The 10,407-nt window shown below is 29.0% G+C and overlaps 1 protein-coding gene across 1 annotated transcript; it reads right to left on the minus strand.

Annotated features, from left to right (window-relative positions):
* Window positions 1-8,155: 8,155 nt before the first annotated feature.
* On the minus strand, window positions 8,156-10,011 carry LOC107842216. Its single transcript, XM_016685967.2, has 3 exons — window positions 9,710-10,011; window positions 9,103-9,263; window positions 8,156-8,368 (listed from the first exon to the last, which is right to left on the minus strand). Exons 1-3 carry the CDS (start codon window positions 9,783-9,785, stop codon window positions 8,348-8,350), a joined length of 258 nt encoding a protein of 85 aa, XP_016541453.1. The 5' UTR covers window positions 9,786-10,011; the 3' UTR covers window positions 8,156-8,347.
* Window positions 10,012-10,407: the final 396 nt, after the last annotated feature.

Consider the following 10,407-nt stretch of genomic DNA (forward strand, 5'->3'; position numbering starts at 1 on the left):
TGAATAATCTTAAAACTAAGTTGGCTGGGTGGAAGACTAAGTTCCTCAACATAGTTGGCAGAACCACTCTCACTAAATCCTCTCTTGCCAGAATTCCATCTAATGTCATGCAATTCATTATACTTCCCTCTAAAATTCTTAAGTTAATTGATAAAACTCATAGGAATTTTATTTGGGGCACCACCCCTGATAAAAAAAATGCATCTCATCAATTGACAAACCTTGACCAACACTAAACCTAGTGGGGGTCTGGGCATCCAAAATTCCTTCATCTGTAATACCACCATGCTGACAAGCCTGGCATGGAGACTTTACAAGCATCCAAATAGCCTCTGGGCTAAAATCCTGAAAAACAAGTATAGTTCCAATGGCATGGCCTGCAAAATCACCAGTTCCAGAACTTGGAAGAACGTTCACTTGGGCTGAGAAATTTGTAAATCTGCTTCTTCTTGGAATATCCATAAGGAGAGAAAGTAAATTTTTGGTAGGTGGATCCCCCACTGTGAACCTCTTCTATCTATCATTCAAGCCCCTCCCCCAACAATCCCAACACACAAAACTTTCTGAAGTTTGGCAACATGGTTCTTGGAATCTCCAGGACCTTCCAATTGAAATCCTTGAGGACATTGTTCAAACCTTCACAAATTTCTTAACGTCTAATCCCAAAGCCAAAACTGATAAACTCATTTGGAACATCATTAGAAATGAACTTTTCTCCAGTAAAAGTGCTTATAATCATATTGCTAAGATCTCGGAGAGTTATTAATCCACCTTGTTCTGTTGGATCTGGAAAGCTCAAATCCCTTAAAAACTCAAATTCTTCCTTTGGCTAGGCCAGCATAATAGACTTTCCAACAACCACAACCTCTTTAAGAGAGGTGTTAGTCCAAATACTAACTGTACCACCTGCAATCACCATTAAGAAGACTGCATCCATATCTTCTTTGAATGTCCCATCCTTAAGGATTTCTGGTCCCCAATTATCCACAAAATGAACCAAGCCAGCCACCCCAATATCACAAGCCTCACTTCCTCAACTGTCACATCATCTGGAAAGCCATCCCCCATCTCAAATTCGATAGCCTTTTGGATTGGCAAGATATCATTGCCTTCAGCCTCTGGGTAATCTGGAACATCAGAAATTTCAATACCTTTAACAACAAGAAGGACCCCCTAATTTTAACCATGTTTATCCTCAAACTGTTGAGTATAAGCAGCTAACAAGAAAGGACGACTCACTTCAACAGAATCATATGATCAGAATCAAGTGGAATCCTCCCATTAATCAAGAATTCAAGCTGAATATTGATGGTTCCTGGCTTGGGAGCCCGGGAAAGAGTGGAATAGGAGGTGTAGTACAATTTGGTAACGGGGTCGAGTTTTTGGTCTAACATAATGACTAAGTGTAGTCTAAGCTAATATAAAATGGGAAAAACTTCAATTTGAAACATAAGGAATTTTTTATTTTTATTTTTTTCAACTAAGGAAAAATAAATAAGTTAAATAACAAGCCAAATTTAATACAATACATTGTAGCAGGTTCATATTAAGCTCTATCTATTTTACTCAATTTTACCTTATATTAATTATTAATTAACTATATATAAGAGGGAGTTGGAGTGTTGAAGCAAACACGAGGTTGACATGTTTGCTTCAGTTGCTTCAACTATAATTTTACTATATCATTCCTCATTAATTATTAAGTAATTTATGTATTAAAAAATTAATAATATTTAATAAAAAATAAAATAGATATTTATAGCATGTCTGTTTCAGTTGCTTAAACTGTAATTTTACATCTTATTTATAATAGGGAGTTGAGCAGTTGAAGCAGACAGGAGGAAGACATGCCTACTTCAGCTGCTTCAACTGTAATTTTACTATATCACCCCTCAGTAATTATTATAAGTAATTTATGCATTAAAAATTAATAATATTTAATAAAAATAAAATAGACATTATGGCATATTTGCTTCAGCTGCTTCAACTGTAATTTTATATCTTATTTATAAGAGGGAGTTGAGCAGCTGAAGCAGGCAGGAGGTCGACATGCCTGCTTCAGCTGTAATTTTACTATATCATTCCTAATCAATTATTATAAGTCATTTATGTATTAGAAAATCAATAATATTTAATAAAAAAATTAAAAAAGACATTTATGACATGTCTGCTTCATTTGCTTCAATAGTAATTTTACTATATCACTCATAATTAATTATTGTATCCCTAATTAAATATTATAAGTTATTTGTATTGCAAAATTAATAATATCGAATTAGAAAAAAGGTAAAATAGACATTTATGACTCTTTCAGCTGCTTCAACCGTAATTTTACTGTATCAGTAAAGCAAGCACGAGGTTGACATGCCTGCTTCAGCTGCTTCAACTGTAACTTTACTATATTACCCCTAATTAATTATTATAAGTCATTTATGTATTAGAAAATTAATAATATTTAATTAAAAAATTAAAATAGACATTTATGACATTTCTACTTCAGTTGTTTCAATCGTAATTTTAATATATTATTCCTATTTAATTATTATATCTCTAATTAAATATTCTAAGTCATTTACATAAATTAATAATATTTAATTAGAAAAAAAGTAAAATAGACACTTATGACTGTTTCAATCATAATTTTACTGTACCACCATTAATTAATTATTATACAAATATTTTTATAGTAATTTTGTCATGTCGCTTCGAATTAGTTATTACAAATCACTTAAGACGTGTGTTTCATTGCATTCATCATGATTCATGACTTTACTACATCACCCCTAATTAATTATTATGATCGTCTGAGCATTGAAAAATTGATAATATTTCATAAAAGGTAAAAGAGACATAAAATGATATGTCAACATAAAATATTTGATTGACTATCGAAATTATATTAGTTCACAAAAATTGGGATGGAACAGAGCAAGACATAAAATAACATATATTATTTGAAAATGAAATAAAAAGTATTATAAATTACAATAATTAAAAATTTAATATAAAAGTATATATGTAAAAAAAAATTGAATGACTGTCAAAATTTTATCTGTGTCACATAAATTGAGACAGTGAGAATATTCATCTATTATTGAAAAAATGTAAAAGACATTGTAAATCACTTAATTAACATCTTAGAAAATTTAAAAACTATAAAACATTTGACTGTCTCTTGAAATTATATCAACATCATTTAAATTGAAACAGAAGAAAAAAAATTATAAATCACAATAATTAAAAACATAAATTATTTTAATAATTTAAATTGAGATAAATATATATATATATATATATTGGGTCCATACTGACACGGGTCATCGATATCTAGTTTTCTTTATAAGAAACTGTTTTTACAATTTGATAAACTCGTGAACAAGAGCACTAGCCATCGATATCTTGTTTTCTTTATAAGAAACTATTTTTACAACTTGGTAAACTCGTGACTTTCTATTCACACAAGTCACAATGCCCACTCTTTGTGTGTGTGTAAATTAAAACATATCTAGATAAATTGTCCCCCATAAGGTTTTATAATGTCTTGATCTCAGGACTCATTTGCTATGCGGGATAAGGAATAATTAATTATTTCATGATTAATTTTAAAATGAATTTATTCGTATTTAATTGGGATAAAATCACGAGATAACTTATCTTGAAATTAGTTATCTCGAATTGTAATATTATTTTTATCTCATATTGAGTCTGAAAATGAAATAACAATCCTAAAACAAGTTATCCCAGGATAACATGTTCCCCAACTAAACGAGCCCTAAAGATTTTGGATTTAGTATCTAGGTTTTGATGTGCTAGTTCAAACAATCAATCGCATTGGTTCATCTCTCTCTACTCGTCTATAATCAAGATACATAACAACAACAAAAAAAATATATCAGTGTATTTCCACCAAGTGAGGTTCGAGGAGGATGAGTATACACAGTCCATATACCACTACCTCAAATGTGAGATGGAGAGATTGTTTTCGATAGACTCCCGACTCAAGATAAAACAATATATAATCAAGATACATGTGTGGAGGTATTAGATTTTCCCTCATTTGGTGTGCTTCTTTCTGAAACAACGACAACAACATATTTAGTATAAACCCACAAGTGGAATGCGTGCGCTCTCGCTTTCTCTCACGAAAATCAAATGCATGTTTTAAAGAATACTACATTGCCCATTGGAATGGTTGGATAAACAAGGATTTTCCATATAAAGGATTGAAATAGTCTGGGACTAAGTCACTTAAGTGCTCACTAAATTTCAAATATATCGATTTTACTAAGTGAATTTAATTTCTTAATATAAATACAAAATTTTAGCCAAAATTATTAGGTTTCAGCCAAACAGGTTGAGTTATTGGTCTAACATAACGATCAGGTATAGCCTAAGCTAAGCTAATAAAATGAGAAAACAAATCAATTTGAAACATTAGGAATTTTTTATTTTTACTTTTTCTCAACTAAGAAAAAATAAATAAGTTGAATAACAAGCTAAATTTAACACAATAGATGCAACAGGTTCGTATTATGCTCCAAGATAGAATCATACAGATTGAATCCATTTTACTGAATTTTACCATATATTTTCTTTGTAAAAAACTGTTTTTACAACTTGGCAAACTCGTGACTTACTGTTCACACAAGTCACAATGTCAACTCTTTGTGTGTGTATATAATTAGGCTACAAAATAATGTGTGATAAAATTAGCTCATGAAAATATGATCCATTCAACTCGTTCAAAGATCGACTTATTTAGTTATTTATTAGCTTAATTCATTTTAACCCATCTAAAGAAAAAGGATTGAGATGGAGCTCAAATTGGCCTATGAGATATATTGTCAAAACATTGTTGAAAAGACTTTTTTTTAGTTTGATATGCTATATGTAATTATAGTGAAGAAAATAATTTTACTAAGTACTAAAAAACTATAAAAGGACTGTAGATACGTGATTTTGATCCTCCCGAGTTTAATATATATATTTTTCAATATTAAATATTTATTTTTGATATAATATTATTTAAATTCTTATTTTATTTTAATAAATTTTTCGTTAAAAGGTAAATATCTAAATGAAGTTAATTTTAGGATATTATTTTATTTTATTCCAATTTAAAAAAAAATAATACAAAAATTAAAAAAAAAAAATATGTTTCTTTTAAAATAAATAAGTTAGTAGTTTTAGTACTATCTTAGTTATATTTATTTTTTGCTATTTTTAAACTTTTATTGTATTTTCTTAAATATAAAAATTAATTAGTTATTATTATATATATATATATTTTATTTTTTATTTTATTGTTATTATTATTATTATATTTATTTATTATTTTTTGTTATTATTATTATCTTTTAAAAAAAAAAATCTTATCCTATCCTAATCTACCTCAATCACCCCCTAATTTTCCTCCAACTCCCTTAACATCTCAACCCCCTACACCCTATATATTACACACAATACTATACTTAGGGGGGAACACACGGCCAAAAACAAAACAAAAAGAAAAAAACAAAGAAAAGAAAATCAAAGAAAAAGAAACCAAGTGGAAAAAGGTGTGAAACATACTGGAGTGAACAAAAAATATAAAGAGAAAACATGGGAAAGGATCAAAGAGAGGGAAAAGTAATCAAAAGAAAGGAGTCGAGGTTATGAGATTTTCGTTCGAGTTTTCGGACGTTGTTTGTGCTTCTTTTAATTAGTTCAATCTTACAGGTTCTTATTAAATTCATACTATTTATTTTTATAAATTTAGTTGTGAATGGAATCATGAATGAAGTTAATAGAATGACTTTTTATATTATTTCGCGTACCTAATTTATTACTATTATTGTAGTTGATACTCATGTCTTTGTTTATGATTTGTTTGTTAGTTTGAAATAATGTTGATTAGGTTGATTTTGTATTTCGAATGATATATTTTTAAAAGTTAATAGTGTTAAAAGATTGTAAAGTTATGTTCATATTTATGTGTAATTAGAAACTAGATATGATAAATCTTAATGCGAAATTCATGCACGCAAAAAAAAAAAAAAAAAAAAAAAAGCACACATATATAAAAAAAATTTGCGCATACACACAATTATCTGTAGCTTTTGCAGTTACTCCTACGGTCCTACCCATGAATTATTTTTCAAGAAATGATGAAAGTTTTTTTTGTATTAATATTATTATTATTAGGATTCTTAGTGCTACTAGTATGATTAAAAAAGCGACATGTAATTTTGGATAATACAATTTTTATTTTTTTCCAATGAATTTATATACTGTTTATTTAATTATATTTGAATTATTGAATGTAGGTTATTTGTTTGTTTTCTTGTTTACGATACTTTAGGTCATGATATGTTTAAACCATGTTATTTTAAATATTCTTCTATTGCAGTTTTATTATGTTATTAACTATTAAGAAATTAAGTGAGATAAAGTAAGAAGATAAATCAATAAAAAGTCTTGATTTTTATGAATCAATGTTTTTGACATTAGGTAAATTTTAGACACATTTAAAATTTTCGTCTCAACTAAGAATGCGGCGCACACATCTTTGTGAGATATTTTAAAGTAATTCAAGGATGCAATAATGCACTTTGATAAATATTTTAAAATTAATTTTTCACCGATTTAATACAAGAGTTTTAAATAACTTTAGTACATTAAAAATGAGCGAACCTAGGCCTTAACATAATTTATTAAAAATAATTTAAGTCAAGATAAGTCAATAAAAGCGACCTTGCTAGAACCACGGGACTCGAGGGGTGCCTCACACCTTCCCCTCGGTCAACAAAATTCCTTATCCGGTCTTCTGTTTTTGCAGACCAACAAAGAGTCATTTCCTTTTGATTAGGGATTCAATAAGGTGACTTGGAACACCATAACTCAATTTCAAGTAGCGACTCTATTAATAAACTAATCCCTATTCAATGTCGTCACTTTAATTGAAAAAATCCTTCGACTCGATCCTGTCGGGTGAAAAAGGGATGTGACAAGGACCAACAACGAATTAAAACTTAATAAGAATTAAACTGCTTGTTTTTATGCTTGGTTTTCTAGTTCATTTCAACCCGATAATTCAAAATATTTTTACTGTTTAAATTCAGTCTAGCCCACTTATTTGACACAGAAGTGACCTTATGCTTAAAAAATAAATAGCATTAGTTTTGATGGGGGTTATCACTGATGCTGATAAATTAAGTTATATTAATGAAACTATTCAAGAATTTATTTTTAAAAAAAATTAAAAAAATTATGGACATGTAGACCCCTTCAATGGTACATCTCATAAATTTTAATAAATGGTAATTGCATGTTCTATAAAACACGTATTTCAATAACCACCATTCATTTGTTCGAAAATTTAAAGCCGTTCACCTCGTTAATTTATTAGCTAAATCAAAATTTTAAATTTATGAATTCTACCTATTAAGTAAATTTTTTGATAAAAATATAAAGTTTTGATCAAAGCTAGTTAATTTTATCAAATTCGTAGCGTATTATACCACTTTTAGTGCGAGGATTTGACAGTAATTTCGAGCTACTTTGTGTATTTTCTTTTCCATTCCAATTTGTGTGTAACTTTTTTTTTTATTCTTTTTAAATTTAAAAAAAAAATTAAAAATTTTAAATTGTTAATAAAAAATAAAAAGACAAACGGAAAAAAAAAAAAAAAAGATGAAGAAGAAGATAAAGAGATTAGGGAAGAACCGACACTTACAAATGCATAATACCTCATTTGTTTTTATGTGTCCCAAAAGGATAATATTTTTAAAGAGAAATATGGTATCATATTTAAAATCAAAAATTTTAGGGTACTTTTAATATGTGTTAAAGATACACCGTTAAATATATAACAAAATAATAATATCAGTTGTTATTCACCTGGTGTATATCCATTTTGAGACAATCCCGACTATCTGAACTCACGACATGTAAAACTCGTTAAAAAAAAAAATACATTATATTATTTTTTTTTTTATGTTTAAAAAGCTTAGACACGATACCTCTTAAAATAAATGGATGGATTTTTTTCTGTCCCCCAACCAAAGCTAAACTGATCATGGTCTACTATTATATTGATTCATAAGGAATAAATTGCACCTATTATATATATTTACACAAACTTTAGTATATATATATATATATATAGCACATAATATATAAAAGTAAAATCAATCTAAAGCATTTGAAAATTAATTACATTCTCTATATATCACATGAAAGTAAACTATATAAAAAAGAAGTTCAATCATATATTTTCTATTGCTTCATCAAAATAAGCACACACTCTCTTTGCCCAAATATATAGATCTAAAAATCACACCATTAATTATATCAAACTTTTATTCCATCATCCATGATTTTTCTTCCCCTGCAGAATAAAACAAAATACTATAAGAAAGAAAAATAATAACTAATCTGTTGTGCAAATATCAACCTATACTTTAAAAAAAAAAAAATGGGACAGTCTGATACATGAAGCATCATGCGTGCATTCACTCCCAGAGTGTCCTCTGACGCAAGCCTTAGTAAGTAATTTCATAATTTAAATTCGTGATCTATAAATTACACAAAGACAACTTCATCGTTGCTCTAGGGTTTCCTTTTAAAGTATCAAACTACACAAATAGCATGAAAAAAGGGGCAACATGGTTCATGAAGCATCGTGTATTCACGTAGGATTGGAGGAAGGGTCACACTCCGACAGAGTGTGATATAACGGTCTACTAACCTGAGACAAGCATTAGTTATAAATTTCACAGTTTTAACATGTGACCTATACAAAAACAACTTCATCATAGCTCTAAATGTCGCTATTTTGGTTGGAAAATTAGTTATCCTAGAGTTAACTATTTTGGGATTAGCTATTCCGGAATTAGTTATCCCACCCTCCATAAGGGATAAAACTAACACTACAATCCCGAGATAACTAATCCCCGAATGAGTTATCTCATGCATTTTATCCCAACTAAACATGAGATAAGCTCAGGCTAAAATTAATCAAGGATTAACTATCCCTTATCCCTCCTACCAAATGACCCTAAATACACTAATAACATTTTAAAAAGTGCACTATAATATTTAGAAATGGAGTTATTTTCTTACATTTTTTCCAGGCTTAATAGCTTTGTGATGAAACAACATGCCTTGATGATGACTATTATGCCTTCCCCCTCTTGGTGGAGGTATGTTGGTATGAGTTTCTGGTCCTCTATAATCAATTTCATAAATCTCTGAAGTGTCCACATTTGATAAGTCCATTTTCCCTGTCAATAATAATAAGCAAAAATGAAAAAAAAAAAAAAAAAAAAAAAAAACTTTAATATATATTATAAACATCGCGATACAAGTAGCTTAAGCAGTAGCAGCATATCCAGAATTTAGACGTTATAAGTTTTTAATAGTTTAGAGTAAATTTTGAAATGTATATCTAACTTTATATATTGTATGTAAGGTTGTTCTTTCTTTCCTATCAATAAAAGTCAATAAATAGTAAGCAAATAACTAAGCATATTTCATAAACACTTCAAGATACAAACAAAAGGCGAATCTAGGATCTAGAGTGTATATATATTATAGTGAGTTCGGAACAAGAGTAATTCAAATGTATGTATACATAATATAAGTAAAAAAAAAAAAATGGATATTCATGTAGTTCAACCCACAAAACTCACAAAACTCATCCTAGATTCGCTTCTGAATATATACAAACCTGAAGAAGATGAAAAAGACGGCGCGACGAGTAATAGTAGGAGGAAGATGACAATGAAGCCACACTTAAGCTCCATGGTAAAGTTCAAGATCTTCAAGATTTAGGAATGTATTATATATATGATTTATTTTGTAACAAAAGAGTGATGAAACTTGCTAGTGAGAATTAAGTACTCATTGGGAGAAAATAGATCATGAAAGAAGCATGAAGTATTACATAATGAGTGGGATTTTAAGTTCACAAGTTTTGGCAATGGAAACAATCACTATCCGCACAGCAATAAGTTACAGGGTCATGATGTAGATGTGTTGGATAGGAACATTTATGTAGTGTCTACCATACCACCCCACTTAAAATTAATTAATTAATAATTACTCTATTTTTTAAACGTCTTTTGGAAATACTTTCTTTTTTGGTTTCATACTCAGAGGCGGAGATAAAAGGGTTTCAAAATCTGAAGAAAAACTCACCAAAAAGGATTCAATATCTATAATATATACATAAAAATCATTTTAATCATGTATTAATAGTATAATTTTCAGTCGAAGGGGATGGATGAACCCTCTATTATTAGGTTGGCTCCGCCTCTGTTCATACCCCATATCCAATGCTCGTATTGGAGTTTGACTAATTGAGATTCGTGTATTGCATGACCAATTTCAGGAGGCGGCGCTAGGTCCCAACAAAAATTTTTTCCA

Source organism: Capsicum annuum, chromosome 9 (assembly GCF_002878395.1).
Source record: "Capsicum annuum cultivar UCD-10X-F1 chromosome 9, UCD10Xv1.1, whole genome shotgun sequence".
NCBI lineage: Eukaryota > Viridiplantae > Streptophyta > Magnoliopsida > Solanales > Solanaceae > Capsicum > Capsicum annuum.

Bases quoted from the DNA above. Each gene is read 5' to 3' on its own strand.
- LOC107842216 (XM_016685967.2), bottom strand. From the start codon at position 9,785: ATGGAGCTTAAGTGTGGCTTCATTGTCATCTTCCTCCTACTATTACTC. The intron at 9,264-9,709 runs GTTTGTATATAT...TATTATTGACAG, and splicing joins GTCTTTTTCATCTTCTTCAG to GGAAAATGGACTTATCAAAT. The intron at 8,369-9,102 runs GTAAGAAAATAA...TTTATTCTGCAG, and splicing joins CTATTAAGCCTGGAAAAAAT to GGGAAGAAAAATCATGGATG.